The 17900-nt window shown below is 36.0% G+C and overlaps 1 protein-coding gene across 2 annotated transcripts in view; it reads left to right on the top strand.

The window, feature by feature from the left end:
• The window catches only part of lamb2l (laminin, beta 2-like), a 77331-nt gene that overhangs the window by 31979 nt on the left and 27452 nt on the right, over window positions 1-17900 (top strand). For both annotated transcript variants that reach the window (XM_087306883.1, XM_087306884.1), the window contains exons 4-17: window positions 5558-5693; window positions 6524-6597; window positions 6716-6904; window positions 7019-7082; window positions 8150-8352; window positions 8464-8584; window positions 10539-10727; window positions 10810-10989; window positions 11415-11527; window positions 12667-12746; window positions 13000-13156; window positions 15373-15507; window positions 15591-15752; window positions 17089-17210. In XM_087306883.1, the coding sequence (XP_087163009.1) occupies window positions 5558-5693; window positions 6524-6597; window positions 6716-6904; window positions 7019-7082; window positions 8150-8352; window positions 8464-8584; window positions 10539-10727; window positions 10810-10989; window positions 11415-11527; window positions 12667-12746; window positions 13000-13156; window positions 15373-15507; window positions 15591-15752; window positions 17089-17210 (1925 nt within the window). The remainder of the gene's footprint in view (window positions 1-5557; window positions 5694-6523; window positions 6598-6715; window positions 6905-7018; window positions 7083-8149; window positions 8353-8463; window positions 8585-10538; window positions 10728-10809; window positions 10990-11414; window positions 11528-12666; window positions 12747-12999; window positions 13157-15372; window positions 15508-15590; window positions 15753-17088; window positions 17211-17900) is intronic.

Raw genomic sequence — 17900 nt, 5'->3', positions numbered from 1 at the left:
TAAAAATTGTAACCTGTTGTCAGTTATTAGGCAAATAGCAACACATTTAATTTTCCTTAGTCAGAATCTGGCTCTTTGAATAATAAAAATTTAAACATAATAATAATAATAATAATAATAATAATAATAATAATAATAAAATAAAAATACTTTTGAATATTCATGGATAACAACAATAGCAAAATTAGTATTTAAATTAATTTTAATACAGGCAGCTTTTGGTGCTTCACACCTTTTTTTTGGTCATATTTTGTTTCAAGAATAAGCTCCAAGATTTAGAAAAAAAACTTTTTCTGTTTTCTCTATTGAAAAATAATACAGTAGTGAAAGATGACTTCACTTACGTCAGATTGTATGTTTTCTTGCACAGCTGGATGTTGGACTTTTAAAAAATAATTTTGTGCATTGATCAAAATGAATTAGCTGAAGTCACAACAAAGCAACAGCCAACAGAGGACTCCGCTTGGCTTTAAAGCCTTTTTGATGGGTTATTTTCACAGCTTATGATGTCATATCAGTCAAAATAGGACAAATGAGCTCATGTATAAGACAAATTGTAGACCTTTGTCAGTGAGGGGTGTGTCTTCCGAACCACCCGAACACCCCCTGGCTATGGGCATGGATGCAATGAATGAAACATCTGTACTAGGGATGTATCGATGTAGCAATATTTATCAGCCAATATTGGATTCATATAAAACAATGAAAATTTTAAATTTTATAATTTTAATACTTGAAAAAGACAATGTTAATGGAATTGACCAAAAGGTTTTTGTTACAATCAGTATTAGTATTGGCCAAAAAAATCATATTGCAGCTTCCATTATTTGTACTAAATGTAAATATATTTAAATTAATTTAATTACTATTTTTGCCATTTACTGAACTAATCTTCACTATCTATTTTAGAGCTACAAAATATTTTTTTAAGTTTTTTTTGCAGTTGCTATATAACAGTTCAGTTTACAAAAGAAAAAGCAAAAACACTAATGTACATTGTTAGAATTAAATTGTAAATGAATATAAGAAAATATTACTTGGACTGAAATGACTTAAATGTACCTGATGTTGTAGTCACAACTTACTAACTTCTGAATACGAACTAAGAACAGGAATGCAACATCATTCATGTTAGAATCACAATAATATCCTAATTTATACTAGCAAATGTCTAATTCATGTTAAATTATACTAACAATGTTCTAATTAAAGTTGCAAATTTAAGTCAGATGCATGCTAGCAACATGCTAGGTTATGCTAGAAACATTTTACCAACATAATGCTAATTAATGCATGAAACATATTAGCAACATGCTAATTTGAGTGTGCATGCACACTACAGTATACTGAATTGGCATTTTACCCACACACACACACGTTGCACTCTTGCACATGTATTGCTCAGTGTGCCACACCTTTTTTACAGCAGTAAAATCTGTGGCCTAAGGCTTTCTGTTTGATACATGTGTTTTTTATTTTTTAAAAATCTCGTATTCATCTCTTACATCTACCTTTGTTTACTTCCCTTCTTTTATACTGAAACACTGCACCTCCCTTTCCCTTCAGGTATCTATAAAACGCTCTTTTCTGCCCTCATAAAATGCATTTTCTCTGACATTTTAATGTTCTGTAAATGTCTACTTAAAATCTGCTTTCAGGTTCTATGTGTTTTGCCCTTCATTAAAGCAATTTGTGTGCATAAAACTGATAGAAACAGTTTAACTGCCTGGAGGCACCATACATCCTAGACTGAGACTGAGTTACACCCTTTTTATCCTCAGCACAGGTGTTACCTGTCAGCTCTTTGTCAATTTATTTGTCAGTACGGTGTCTGCCATTCACCCAATTTTGGGGTGTGATCCATCCATCATTAGAGTCAGATGGAAAGGCTGTTTTTATTGGACTTCTCTGTTTCTGTTGTTATTTATGTATCTCAGAGACTTGAAATTTTGAGGGGTGTTAGTACTCATCTTACAATACCCAGGCTCACATAGATAATGGTGCCACAACAGTCAAATGAACAAAATAGCTTCCATACTCTATACACTTGTTGCAAACTCAGGTAATTTCTTCCATAGCAATACTTGCTTCGTTGAGTTAGATTGAAAACCTAGAAAAAATGTTTGTGACTGATGTTGTTTTAAAAAATTTACTTTTTAAATATATTCCTACATTTTTTTCCCTGATTAGAATCAAACAAGTGCAGAAAGATACTAGCAATATTAGAGGTTTTTGAATAAACATTCAATTTTGATTCAATTTGTGATAGTATGGCAAACATATATAAGGCCCATTTTAGTTAAATCACTATAATTATTGAACAGAATAAAATTATCGTCACTAAACTTTAGGTTAGAGGAAGAAAAATGTTTTTTCAATTGACTTGAAAATTGCCATGCAGTGTCTTTGTACAATTTTTCACCTATATTTCAAGGGAAATGGCTTGAAACCACCATCACCATTTGACATTTAAATAGTTAAATAGTGCCACTGATGTGATCCAAGACCAGCGACGAGATGATCCCAAGGTTTCCATAATCCTGGACCAGGCCGTATCCTGAGCAGCTGCTGTGGTGGTCATGGAGGAGTGGAGAGCATGAGACTGATTCCTGTGACGCTCCGGGGACAGACAAGTCTCGCTGACGTCCAGCTTCTCCAGCACCTAGACTGCAGCTCTGCACAAGACATTTGGCCATAGGAGAAATGGTTGTGCCCAACTGAGCCTGGTTTCTCTCAAGGCTTGCATGGTTCAGGATCTTTAGAGCTGCGCATCAATGGATTTGCTCTTCAGTGTTTGGACTCTCAGTAGTGATTATTAAACCTCACTGAACTGAGCTAAACTGAACTGAACTTAAACTCTGTAAACTGAACTGACACTGTTTCACTTTACTGTGATCTTCTATGTGAAGCTGCTTTGACACAATCTACATTGTAAAAGCGCTATACAAATAAAGGTGAATTGAATCAAAATGAAATAATAATAATAATAAATATTATTATTCCGTCCCAACCAATTGTTGCCTCACCAAAGGTTTAACAGATAGCACAGGAACAGCAGAAACAATTTGGGTAACTTTACTGACTTTACTGGCAATTGTTCTTCTTGGTTTCGTTCTTTTTTGTAAAACTACAACAAAGAGGGATAAAGTAAGTATATAGTAAGTATATATTTACATTTACTTTAACATGTTCAGTTCAACCAGCAGTAAAATGTACATAGTTTTTACAGAAATCATAGAAAACCGCAAGTGGCTATACGCGACAGCAGAATAACAATTGTGATTCTAAAACATATGTTTCAGGGGGCCAAATTTCATTATATTTTTAATGTCAGTTGTAGGCCAGAGGGAGGTGGAGGGCTGGCCGTAAATGCTCCGTGGGCAGGGAGTTTGAGACCCCTGGCCTAGGACCTCAATACAATTACAGGTGCTCACTGAATACAAATCTAACAGGTCACTCAGATCATTAGGATCAAGTAAGTGTTTTCTTGCACAGCTGGATGTTGGACTTATAAAAAATAATTGTGTGCATTGATCAAAATTAATTAGCTGAAGTCACAACAAAGCAACAGCCAACAGAGGACTCTGCTTGGCTTTAAAGCCTTTTTGATGGGTTATTTTCACAGCTTATGATGTCATATCAGTCAAAATAGGACAAATGAGCTCATGTATAAGACAAATTGTAGACCTTTGTCAGTGAGGGGTGCGTCTTCCGAACCACCCGAACACCCCCTGGCTATGGGCATGGATGCAATGAATGAAACATCTGTACTAGGGATGTATCGATGTAGCAATATTTATCAGTCAATATTGGATTCATATAAAACAATGAAAATTTTTAATTTTAAAATTTTAATACTTGCCAAAGACAATGTTAATGGAATTGACCAAAAGGTTTTTGTTACAATCAGTATTAGTATTGGCCAAAAAAAAAAATTCATATTGCAGCATTCATTATTTGTACTAAATGTAAATATGTTTAAATTAATTTAATTACTATTTTTGCCATTTACTGAACTAATCTTCACTATCTATTTTAGAGCTACAAAATATTTTTTAAAGTTTTTTTTGTAGTTGCTATATAACAGTTCAGTTTACAAAAGAAAAAGCAAAAACACAAATGTACATTGTTAGAATTAAATTGTAAATGAATATAAGAAAATTTTTCTAGGACTGAAATGACTTAAATGTACCTGATGTTGTAGTCACAACTTACTAACTTCTGAATACGAACTAAGAACAGGAATGCAAAATCATTCATGTTAGAATCACAATAATATCCTAATTTATACTAGCAAATGTCTAATTCATGTTAAATTATACTAACAATGTTCTAATTAAAGTTGCAAATTTAAGTCAGATGCATGCTAGCAACATGCTAGGTTATGCTAGAAACATTTTACCAACATAATGCTAATTAATGCATGAAACATATTAGCAACATTAGCAACAAAATTCTAAGAGTTCAGTCAAAGTGGGGTGAATCGGCCTTCAGCTACTGCACCCCTCTCTGCTGGAATCAGCTTTAAGAAAGGATCAGATGTGCTCCAACATTAGGCACATTCAAATGAAGTGTGAAAACACATCTGTTTAGCTGTGCTTCACTGAATGAGCACTGTGCTATGCCTGACAGATCACACTATTTTGTCTTTCTTTTCTTTTTAATTCTTTTAAAAACGTAACACATTTTAATCTGTTTTTAACTGTTTTTATTCTTTGCTGTTTTGATTTTCTTGTACTTGTTTCTTTTATTCATGTTTATGTAAAGCATATGTAAAGCACGTTTAATTACCATAGTGTGTGAAATGTGCTATATAAATAAACTTGTCTTTCCTTGCCTTACTAGAATTTTGTTGTAATGCCAATGCAAATTATCAGAAACGTTCTTTCTTTTATTGACCCAGTTCAGTAAGTTCACAAACTTACATAACATTCACAGAACTTTAAAAGCACACTAGAGAAAATCAACTATTTTGTAGGGCCTCAGCATAGCATTCTTGAAGTTCATAATCCAGCTGATCACTGCTAATCCTTTTGTTTGCAGCTCACACTCAAAACTAGCCCAGTAAGCATGTGTCCAGTGTGTGGCGGCCACAATATTGTAGAAGTGCTGATTTCCATCTCCAACAGAGCTTGAGAAGATCAGAAACAGATACTGAGAGTCTCTTGTTCATTGCTGTGACCTTTTAAAGAGGTGCTGGAAAAATGGACGTGTCCCGTTCAGGTTTAGTCAAGCTACTGCTGGAGGTTTTGTTGCTCATGACAACAACTCAGATTAGACAAAATGCTCTGGCATTCATCCACATTCACTCTCATGTTCTGACCTGAATCCAGGAGGCCCATTCCCCCCTCTTCTCCTCTTCTTTCGCTTCCAGGTTGGCATGGATCTTGCCCTCTCATTCAGAGGGAACATTTTGCTGAGGCTATGACCCAATTTTTTTTTCCAGTGAACTGTGCCAGCAGACATGAGGTTTTAAGTTGTTATGAATAAAATTGTACATGAAACAAATGTGTGGAGGTTAAGAAATCTTTACAAATCTTTCTTTTTCCCTCTGCAGGATTCAGAAAAGTGCTTTATATGTGACTCTGAGAATCCGTATGATGCCAATTATCACAGAGACAGCCACAGAGTGGAGAACGTCATCTACCCGATGGACAGCACAGGGGAACTCACATGGTGGCAGGCTGTAAATGGTGTGTGAGAAAAATCTAGTAAGGTTTTACTTATGTGGAGGGGTATCAAAAAGGGTTATGCAAGTTTGTTCATTTATTTTTTTATAAAATTTGTTTAAAGCCCCTATTATGCATTAAAAAGGGTCATATTTTGTTTTAAGGAGTCTCTAATTAAAGTCTGATATGCATGCAAGGTCAAAAAACACTTTCATTGTCTTATAATATGCATACATTTTTACCTAATAATCCCAGCAACTCCCATATGATTCATTCAGTGATTTATTTATTCCTAATCCCTTCCTTAGCACGATGCTAATCTGCGCTGATTGGTTCGATGACCCAGCCTGTTGCAATTGGTCGACAGCGTTCACCGCAAGACGGAGAGAAATGCCCACTACAACTTATCAACTATTTTGAAGTAGTTAGAGTGCAGAGTATATGTGTGAGCATACTTGCCAACACTCCCATTTTCCATATTTCAGACCCATCTCCTGCCACCCTCCCGTTTTGTTATTTCACCCGGAAAGCTCCTATAATTTCAAATATAAAACATATATTCAAGTATAAATACAAAGCTGCATATTTCACTTCACTTAGAGCTGTGTTACACACTGCACGTCTTGAACAATCATTTTACCTGATAATGTGTAATGTAATATATAACTATATAACAGAAAAATATGACATATTTGTAATGATAATTTTCTATAATTGCTTAGTAATTATATTATTATGTTATTATAAATTTATTGTTATGATATTCATGGTAATTTTTCTGTACAATTTTTTTTTTTACTGTGAGTTCAACTAAATTCTCGATTTTGGATTTTCTTTTGCTAATTTGTGTTCAGGAGAGGAGAATGTCAGTGTCAGACTGAATCTTGAGGCCGAGTTCCACTTTACTCATCTCATCATGAAGTTTAAGGTGTGTATTTAAATGGACATAAAGAGTGTCAAGTCATTTTTTATCAAATTTTTCATCAGCAGAATATATACAAAGCCAAACTTCCTTGCAGCTAAAGACTTGATTTTAATCTTCACAGACATTTAGACCTGCTGCTATGATAATTGAGCGTTCCTCTGATTTTGGCCGTACATGGAGGATATACCGCTACTTTGCTTACAACTGCACTAAGACATTTCCTAGGGTTCCTGCGCACTCGCTGCGGTTCATTGATGAAGTCATTTGTGAAGAGCGCTACTCTGATATTGAGCCATCCACTGATGGAGAGGTATAAGTCTATTTCAATATGCATGTGTTTCAGTCTGCATTTTACTGTTACTTTTGAATATAGCATTAAATTTCAGTTCTACATGCACTGTGTGATTACATACTTCTTTTTTAGGTCATCTACAAAGTGCTTGATCCTGCAATCCATGTCAAAGATCCATATAGTCTGGACATTCAGGGTTAGTATAATAACAACACAGTGTAAATTTTACAATTTTTATCACTTTTACCAACTTGTAATAGCAAGTTTATTATTATTATTATTATTATTATTATTATTATTATTATTATTACATTGCTTATTTTAATGCTTGATTCTGTTCATGTGCACCATTTCATATCGTTGTAACATTTCAGATATTTCATGCGTCCATGATTATTCATGTGATTTAGGGATTTAAATAATTTCAAAATCCCTGGTAGCCCTTCAGACAGGCTCTCTTCATACATACACAGTAAGAAAGTACAAATAAAAAAGTTATAATGGCAATAATTATAGACATCATATATATATTCAGAATTATTAGCCCCCTTTTGATTTTTTTTCCTTTTTTAAATATTTCCCAAATAATGTTTAACAGAGCAAGGAAATTTTCACAGTATGTCTGATAATATTTTTTCTTCTGGAGAAAGTCTTATTTTATTTCGGCAAGAATAAAAGCAGTTTTAAATTTTTCTAAAGCCATTTTTGGGACAAAATCATTAGCCTCTTTAAGCTAATTTTTTTTTCTATATTGTACTATACCGAACAAACCATTGTTATACAATAACTTGCCTAATTACCCTAACCTGTCTAGTTAACCTAATTAACCTTGTTAAGCCTTTAAATGTCACTTTAAGCTGTATAGAAGTGTCTTGAAAAATATCAAGTAAAATATTATTTACTGTCATCAAGACTAAAATAAAATAAATCAGTTCTTAGAAATGAGTTTTTAAAAATATTATGCTTACAAATGTATTGAATCAATCTTCCCTCCATTAAACAGAAATTGTGGAAAAAATAAACAGGGGTGCTAATAATATGAGGGGCTAATAATTCTGACTTCAACTGAAAAATCAGAAAAATCTTTAGGTGGGACCGCCCTAGAAATTGGCGTGTTTTATTTGGTTCTTTCAAATATCAACATTCTTTGGCTAAATTTTCTTGCAGCACCAAATGTGTTTATTTCCAGTAGAAATCGTTATCTTGTTACCTGTTTACAGTACTCCAAGTAAAGTCAGCTGTGCAATAACAATCTCTTTTCAGATTTGTTGCGGATCACTAACCTACGGATAAACTTCACTAAACTGCACACTCTGGGTGATAACCTGCTTGACCGGCGTCCTGACGTGCTGCAGAAGTATTACTATGCATTGTATGAGCTGGTTGTGCGCGGGAGCTGCTTCTGTTATGGCCATGCATCAGAGTGTGCACCAGTACCTGGAGTGACCACTAGAGATTCAGGCATGGTAGGTATCAATCAATATAAACCAAAAAACTTAGATAACAAGTTCAGTAGTGTACTTTGAGTGATGCAACTCGAAGGATGCTTTTTATTTCATATAATCAATTATTTTTAGATTCATGGACGCTGTGTCTGTAAGCACAACACTGTGGGATTAAACTGTGAGCGCTGCAGAGATTTTTATCATGATGCACCCTGGAGGCCTGCTGAGACCGATAATGCACACACCTGCAGGGGTAAGATACACATATACTAGTTCAAGAACATATGTTTGCTTCAATACAAATGGGAAAAAATATTTTTGGGTCAAATTTATTAAACAAGGCATACAGCTGGGTTCATTTAAAAACTCTAATATAGTAACTATTGAATCTGATGACAACATTTAACTAAAAATGAAAGATTTTCCTTTATGTTTTTGAAATGAAATGTTTTTGAAATGTTTCATATACACAGCCACATAAATCGCGGTCTCCAGAAACGTCCGCGGGGCTACGTTTCCAGAATGAGCTTGGGTTGTATACAGAAGTCAACATTGAAGTCTATTCACATGGATGGAAAAAAGCTGTATTATGCATTTTAGGCCAGTAGATGGTGATATCGTTTTGTGAAGAGGCATTACATGCCTCTGCCTATATGGTCCTGTGTAGAGCTGTAATCGGGCCATAAAAATTAGGTCCAATGGGGCCCAAGCCCGACAGAATTTGGCCTGAGCACGAGAGGTGCATTTTGATTGACAGCTTTTTAAAAGCCCGAACCCGTTTACAGCCCGACATTTTTCAAATGTGCACAGGCACACAGCTCTTTTGCCTTTTTTTCAAGAATGAGTCATTTATATGTTTTAACATAATTTATTTGTAACAAACGTAGGCTATAGGCCACTTGGAAGTTAGAACAAAGAAATAAAATAAGTCCTCTGTAACATCGTAATATTTCAGCACCTTAAATAGGCCTAGGTACATACACTTAGCCTTTAAAATTGGACAACACACAAATGAAAAGAAGTCTTTCTTAACAAACTAAATTGAAATAAATTCTAAATGATGATGGGTATTTGGCAATAACGAAATTAAGATAAAGGCTCTGTGGGATTTGTTTCGCCACTCCTCTTCACAATCTGGCCTTAAGGTGACGGTGAAGCTGAATATTAAAAGAATAATGCCAACATTAGCCTATATACTTTGTCTACATTATGATTTCATGGTTTAATTAATATTCATTTATGATTTAAAAACCCTTTACTCACTAAGATTAGGCTACGTGTTTTTGTGGAGGAATGTTACTGAATCCACTGTAAATGGCTTTAGCGCAGTACTGCTCTCAGGATGGTGTGTCCAGCAGCACCGACCACCCTTTCACTGCTGCTGCTACAAGCCGAGATGCATAGTTCTGATCGGGCTAATTTAGCAAGTTTTGGGTAGGATTGATTGTTCATCTTCTACCAGCCAGGAACATCCATTTAATTTTCCATGACAGCAGTTTCAATGTAGCAAGTGACCTTGTCTTTTTCCCTGTCAGCTTGCTGTTTGGCACTCTACCATAATAAGCAGTGTATCAGCGACCGCCGAAATACCTTAGCGGCTAGAATAACCGTTCCATCTGAACTGGTGGCTGGCCTGCCCGCAGTCAAATTTAGCTCTTTTTGACTTCTCCGTCATCATTTGTTTCACCTTTGCAGGGATGGATTTTAATGTTGTGACAAACGATTTGATTACTTTCTCGCTCTAATCGAAATGCTTCACTTGACTATTCATTTACTGCGCAAGCCAAGCATAGCCCGACCCAACCCCGTCTAAAATGACAGAAATCAAACTTGAACCCACCCGAACCTGTCGGGTCCCGCCGGGTCCTGTCGGGTTCGGGCAAAGATCTTCATCTCTAGTCCTGTGGTCCATCTGTGTTATTTGCGCGTGCATATAGACTAAACACATAAACAAAAAACTAATTTTTGTAGTTTACACAGACAATAATGTTAATGTTTCAGAAAACTGCACTTTAAAGCTCTTTTTAGTTTGCATGCTTCTAAAATGCAGTTGTTGTTAACAAAATGTTTGTTATTAAATTGATCTAAAAATAACTATGTCCAAGCCTTTTGATCGATTTATTTACACTGCATTACATCCTGACAGCTGTTTTTGACAGGGTAAAAAAGCTGACACATCTAATCCATATATCGTGACATTTTCTCAGAATGCAACTGTAATGGTCACTCCAACCAGTGTCATTTTGACATGGCGGTGTATTTGGCGACGGGGAATGTCAGTGGAGGTGTGTGTAACAACTGTCTTCACAACACCATGGGCCGCAACTGTGAGAGCTGTAAACCTTTCTACTACCAGGATCCCGAGAAAGACATCAGAGACCCGGCAGCGTGTGTCCGTAAGTTGCTTATGACCATTTACCCAGAAAAATATCTTTGTATGTTGTATAAAGTACTTGATGTTGTTTCATTTGTGATCAGCCTGTGACTGTGACCCGGTGGGCTCTGTGGAGGGAGGAGTGTGTGACAGTCATACAGATCTGGATTTGGGAATGATTGGTGGTCAGTGCCGTTGTAAGCAGAATGTCAGAGGTCAGCGCTGTGACTACTGTAAAGAGGGACATTATGGTCTCAGTCTTGATGACCCATTAGGATGCCAGCGTAAGTTATTGCATGTGTGAAGTTCAGTGCTTCTTGATATAATGACTGGTTGTCTTTTCGCTCAAATCAATATATTCGTTTTTCTATGACTTCTGGCATCAACAAGACCACAGAACTGTAGCTCAATGATGGTTTCCATTTTTTTAAACATTCACTTAAAACTGCATAGATGGTTGTGCATGAAAACGCCATTAGACCAGCAGTTTCTGAAATATTTAGACCAATGTGTGTGACACCAACAACCATGATAATTTCAAAGTCAATCAAATCTTCTTTTCCCTCCATTTCTCTATTGTACATGCCTAATGCATTGAGGTGCTGCCATTGGATTTTATAATTGCATTAATGAGCAATGAGTTGAACTTAATGAAGTGAGTGCTTTTTTCTTGTTACATTTATTCAGTGTATGTGTATGTTGTTTGCAGCTTGTAACTGTGACCCTCGTGGCATCACTACACTGGGGGTTCCGTGTGATCAGATTAGTGGGGACTGCTCTTGCAAAAGATATGTAACAGGACGCTACTGCAACCAGTGCCTGGTATGACTTCACTCTCCTTCAATCTCTTCCTTAAAAATGACATTAACATGCCTGTTTTACACAAATTGAAATAACACCTAAGGCTCTTAATAAAACGTATATAACTTAATTTGGTTAAATTTCTCAATGGTAGTGTAAATAAACACCCATTTCACATCAGAAACACCTCAACTCAGTCTCTTTTAGTTAAATGATAATGAGTTGCTGCTCTACCCATTCCTCTCTAAAGCTGAATCACAAATGGATGGTACCATAGATGTTTGAGCTAGCAAAACAAGCAACACACACACACACACACACACACACACACACACACACACACACACACACACACACACACACACACACACACACACACACACACAAACCCCACATAACCAAGCCTCAAGCTTCTGCTGACTCTTGTTTAACTGACATGCTGGAGTATTTGAAATTGTTTACACATTATAATGACAAAATCAGAGTTACCTCTGAAGCACCTTGGGCATATATAATCACTTATGATTTACCATTGCTTGATATTGCAGCATGCCATTATTAGTGTAAAATGTATTCAAACAAACATCTATACTTATGTAATACGTCAGTCCTATACCACCCACTGGCTCGGATTGATTCTTTGTATGGGCGGAGTATGCTCTATCATGGAGGCTAAAGACCGCTGCCTCTAACGTCTGTCGCTAGAGCAACTTTTTGAGAACTTTTTACCTGCACAGCACTTCTCTAGGTGGCCTCCATTACATTTATAAAAAGTGACAATGCTAGATTTAACAACCCAAATTTAACAAGCCACTATTGTTAGCAGCTTTGTTATGTTTACAGAAAGGTGTAGGATGGCAGGGTTTATAGTTTGCATCGAAGGAACAAGCTAGTTACCTCACAACATCACAATACATAAATCTAGTAAAATTATGGAACATATTTATGGCACATTGTATTAACACTTACAGAGTTCATAACAAACTGGCTGTATTTTTTCTTTTTTCTCAGCTAGCAGACACAATGGAAACTTGCCTAAATACAATAAATAAAAAAAAAAATATATATATATATATATATTTTTTTTTTTTTACCCGATGTCACCTTTAAACCATAACTATAACACTTATAAGTTCTCATGTATTTTTGTTTGTGTATAGCCTGAATATTGGGGACTCAGTCATGATCTGGCTGGTTGCAGGCCCTGCAACTGTGACTTTGGTGGAGCAACAAGCAGCAGGTAAGTCACTGATATCAGTTATTGCATTTAATAGAGCACATTTACCCCCAATAAACTGTCAGGTGTTCAAGTGTAGCTTTGCTAAATTAGGATTACTATAATTAATAAGTAGTACAAAAATAACATTCAATTTTAGATTACTATGGTTTGGTTAGTGAAATTCTATGCTTTCCAATGTGTTTTGCTATTGCTAGCTATACTTGCTTTACACCATTGATTTGAATACCTAAGTTCTGTTCTCTTTCACATTCAGATGCATGATGGACAGCGGTCAGTGTGACTGCCGGCCTCATCTGATTGGACGACAGTGTTCTGAAGTGCAGCCTGCATTTTTCTGTGCTTCTTTGGATTATTACAAGTATGAAGCAGAAGCAGTTATGGGCCGCTCTCCTGAAGATCTCACACTTCCAGTGAGTAATGCTGAAATGTACAGAGATCAAATTTCTAAAATCCACCAGCACCTGATACTGCCATTTTAGCGACATTTTTTTTCCTTTTGGCAGCCTAAACTGTGCAGAGTTCATGTCATATTATCAGGGTACTGCTATAAATCTTCCTGGTGTTATGAATAGGTATCTGTTCCTCTCTTGCGGATGATGCTGGTATCAGGGGCTGTGGAAACAAGATCTGGCACAAAGATTAAGAGAGTACTATATGTGTGTTTGTGAAAGAATTCTCAGATTCTTTGGTTCACTTCAACCCATAACACCCTGTGGAATAATTAAACATTGATGTAATGTGTTTAATGTTAAACCATCTCCATTTGCATTCATGTGAGTTGGACCCTCAGGCACCTTTACTTCCACAAACACAAAAACATACCATCATATCTTTGAATCCAACTGGGATTCACTGATATCTGTGGTTTAAATAGAGAGGAAAAAGTAGCTTTATATGAACATTTAATTAATTTGAGGTTTTCTTTCTTTATTCACATTTTTGTTTTCTTTCTTTAAGCATTAATCTGTCATCATTTAGTGAGGTTTTCCCTGGATGGTTTTGAGCATTGCAGGTCAGGTCAGATAGTACTACGTACAAAAACAAACGTGCATACAGTAGCTGCATGAACTGCAGAATGTGTCACGGCTCCACAGCTGAAGTGACCCAGAATAAGATCTGAGAGCAGAAGAGATGCCAGCCTGTCAGAGAGAATTATGAATGGCCACCACACATATAAACACACACCAGCACCGTCTGGTTCACACCGTCCCTCACTCTCTCCACCATCAACACTACAGTTCACATTTTCACCTTCTGCCATCTCACACACTTTTTTCAGAACAAGTGTCAAGTAGCTGAATTAATTGTTCCATAGCTTAGAGTTTGCATACTTTCCTTTTGCAAAATATTGTAAAAACACAGTAAACTGTCATTTGAAATTAATGCAATTTAAGTGTTTAATATAAATGTTTAATATATTTAAATGTAATTTCTATCATTTATTCCTGGGATCACTCAGAGATCACCCAGTCTTGAGTTTCACATGATGGTTCAGAAATCTATTTAATATGCTGATTTGGAGCTCAAATAACTGTTATTATCTTCAGTGTTGAATGCAGTATTTATTTCACAGATTGACGGCTCAACAATAAGGACTGCCCGATAGCCTGGTGCCAGATGCTTGGGACTAGAAAGGATTGTTAGTGGCCTGATCGGGCATGTGCTGCCTTGTCACTAAAGTTTAATTTGGCTGCGACTGTTTGTCATTTGTGTGCAAACAGGGTGCTTTTACACCTAGACGCTTGTTTTGTAACCTGTCTTGTTTGCCCAGTTAGCATGGTTTGTTTGGCATATGTAAATCCTGCAATGGCTAAAGTGAAAGCATGCTGAAATATTAACGAATGCTGTTTATCTGTTAAAATTGACAGAAATGACCATCTGATCATGTTTCCATATGACCAATTGTCAGTTGTATTTAAAGAAAAGTTATGCTGAAGTTATGTTTGGCTTTTGACACATTAATTAAAATGTGGCTTAGAAATAGTTATTAAATCATTTTTTTGGTGTGGCGAGTGAAAATTTTGGCAGGGCAAAAATCAGAACCACTGGTCCGATTGGGCTAGTAGAAAAGCAAATCTTTGCATTAAACCCTGTATATACTGCATATCAGTGTGCAAATTATACATTGACTATAGGGAGGTCTTCTGTTTATGTAATACATATGCATGCTTCAGTAAACCAATGCATAATTCATACCTATAATGTTTTTGTTTAACTTCTATGTGCTAGCATAGGTGACTTAAGATACAAAGTATGAGTCTATATATATGTATATACCAGCGACTGCACTTTCTCAGAAGGTTAATAAGAGCACACCTCAGCCCGTCAATCCTCACAACTTTTTACAGAGAGTGTTCTCACTAATGGCATCTCCCTTTGGTATAAAAACCAAACCGTCTGTAATCCTGCTGTGTACAGTATTACTTACTAAGTAGACTTAGTAGTAACTAAAGTCATTGACTAACATTTTTGGCTTATTTTTATTTAGTATCTTGCAGTTGTCACAATTTTAGTACAATTTTGTATTGTTATTGTGTGTGTTTTCCGATGCATATTGGAATGATATATACTGTGTAGTATAATATAAAATGATGAATGTTAAGATCAGCATTGTATCTTTGTTTAGGGCAGCCCAAGGCCTCAGGCTGAGACTGACTGTGTGCAGCATCTGAACAATCAACTGAGAAGACACCGCCGTCACAGACATATTGCACAACAGCAGAGGGCAGCACTGAGACGCATCCGACAGCTGCAGCAAACAGTGAGCTTCCCTTCAAACAGCTGCTCCATACCTTAAACCTCACTGCTGGGTCTGGTTTAATATGAATCTCTGTCGTTTTTCAGCCCAGCGTGAGCTCAGTGCACAGAGAGAGACAGCCGGGTCAGATGGTCACCTGGACCGGGCCGGGCTTCGCTCGGGTTAAAGACGGGGCTGGTCTTGAGTTTGCCATCAGCAACATCCCTTATGCCATGGAGTATGACATTATGATCCGATATGAGCCAGAGGTTTGTTGTGTGACGCATTTCTGAACATGGTACCATGAGAATGTGGGTTATGAATTAAATATAAGTAAAAGTTATGTGCTTATAAATCAAAGATGGGACATAACATTTTAGCGTCTGGATGAAATTGCATTTCTGAAAGTGTTTTGTTGAGATATATGGATATATATCCCAATTTCTGTTTATTGGAGAAACGATTTTTTCAACTCATTTCTAAACATAATAGTTTTAATAACTTCTCTAGTAATAACTTCTAGTAATTTCTAAAAACTGATTTATTTTGACTTTGCCATGATGACAGTAAATAATATTTGACTAGATATTTTTTTAAGATCCTTCTATACAGCTTAAAGTGGCATTTAAAGGCTTAACTGGGTTAATTTGGCTAACTAGGCAGGTTAGGGCAGTTAAGCAAGTTATTGTATAATGATGGTTTGTTCTGGAGACTATCGAAAAAAAAATGACTTATAGGGGCTAATAATTTTGACCGCAAGATGGTTTTTAAATAATTAAAAGCTGCTTTTATTCTTTCCGAAATAAACCAAATAAGACTTTCCTCAGAAGAAAAAAATATTATCAGACATACTGTGAAATTTTCCCTGCTCTGTTAAACATCATTTGGGAAGAAAAAAAAATAAAAATAATTCAATGGGGCCGTGGGTGGGGGGGGGGGGGGGGTTGGGGTGGGGGGGGTGGTATAATAATTCTGACTTCAACTGTATATGTAAAAAACGAAATAACAGAATGTAAATAAAAAAAAAAGTTACATTTTCATGCCTCATTTTAGTAGATTTTCCTCAGTAAATGTAGCAGGATTAAAATATATGAAGAAAAAAATTAAAGCTGTATTAAACATTTTATATTAAAAAATATAGTTATTATTGTGTTATAATAAAAATAAGGTTATTTAATTACAATTCCAGTTCTAGAAAGACAGAAAGAACCATGGTTTCCCAAAGAAAAATGTGGTTAAAGAGATATATTATTATATGTTTTAGCTTATTTTAAGAACTTTTAAGTCGTTTTAAGCTCTTTAAATTTACAATTTGGGAAATTGAAAAGGTAACTATGAACAATGTTCTAAAACGTAGATACAGCATCAATTAAATCTGAGTTATTGTCCTTAATTATTGTGCAAATAATGAAGACAAATAATAAATTCTTTCATCATTTACTCATCCCCATGCCATCCTCAACTCTTATGACTTTTCCTTCCATAGGTGAAAAAGAACAATACATTATGTACAAAAAAGTTGATGGCCAAATTCCTTTGAATATCCTAAATCTCATCTTTGATTATTATCAATAATATTATCTTCCTTTTTTGTGTTTATCTCAGTCCACAGAAGACTGGGAGGCTTTAGTGAGCGTCACATCCGTGAATTTACCCATAAGCCTCCGCTGTGGCAACATGCTGCCCACAGAGCAGCTGTATACAGTCCCAATGCCCCACAACGTGAGGTAATGCGTTGTTTTATGTCTGTGTGTGTCTATGTTTACCTGCTTTTAAATGCAAATACTGTACACATATATTTTTCTACAAGCACCTCATGCATCGTTTTCCAGAGTAGACTTGTGTACTTTTATGTATTACAAACTCTTCAAACCTTGTATAGCCCACCCTCACTTCATGAGAAATGTACTTCCACTAGTTGTTTTGATGATTTTCCTGCATGTTTGAGTTCTTGGGTGCCATTGTAATCTGACTCTAATCTGATTTCTGGCCTCTTCCCAAAGCTCAGGGAATGCAGGAGCAAATTAGACTCTGTCAGAAGCTTCATATCCTCTGAGAGAATTACAAAAATAAGATACTGGCTCAGTGAGAAAGTGAAAGAAATATGTAAAAGAAATGAGATAGGGAGGTAGGTTAGTTCAGGAAGTTCAATTTGGGTTTGTTGCCGGTCTAAGTCTTTGGATGGGGAAATAAAACCCTGGTTGGAGATCAGACTTCACAGACTTATCAGGCTAGTGTCAAAATAGGGGAAACTAAATAAGGGTGGCAAGCTGGTCTCCGGTGCTGGCAATGTAAAGAAAGAAGGCAGCTGTATGTACAGATTTTAGGATTAATGCGATTTACTGAGAGTTTATTGATAAAGATGAAAGTACTATCTTGTAAAGTGCATGTTTGGTATATCAGACATTTGGTTTCAA

Source organism: Danio rerio, chromosome 23 (genome assembly GCF_052040795.2).
Source record: "Danio rerio strain M-AB ecotype USA chromosome 23, GRCz13ab, whole genome shotgun sequence".
In the NCBI taxonomy this organism is placed as follows: domain Eukaryota; kingdom Metazoa; phylum Chordata; class Actinopteri; order Cypriniformes; family Danionidae; genus Danio; species Danio rerio.
Note: the sequence above shows the minus strand (reverse complement) of the source record. Positions and strands in the feature narration are given on the sequence as shown.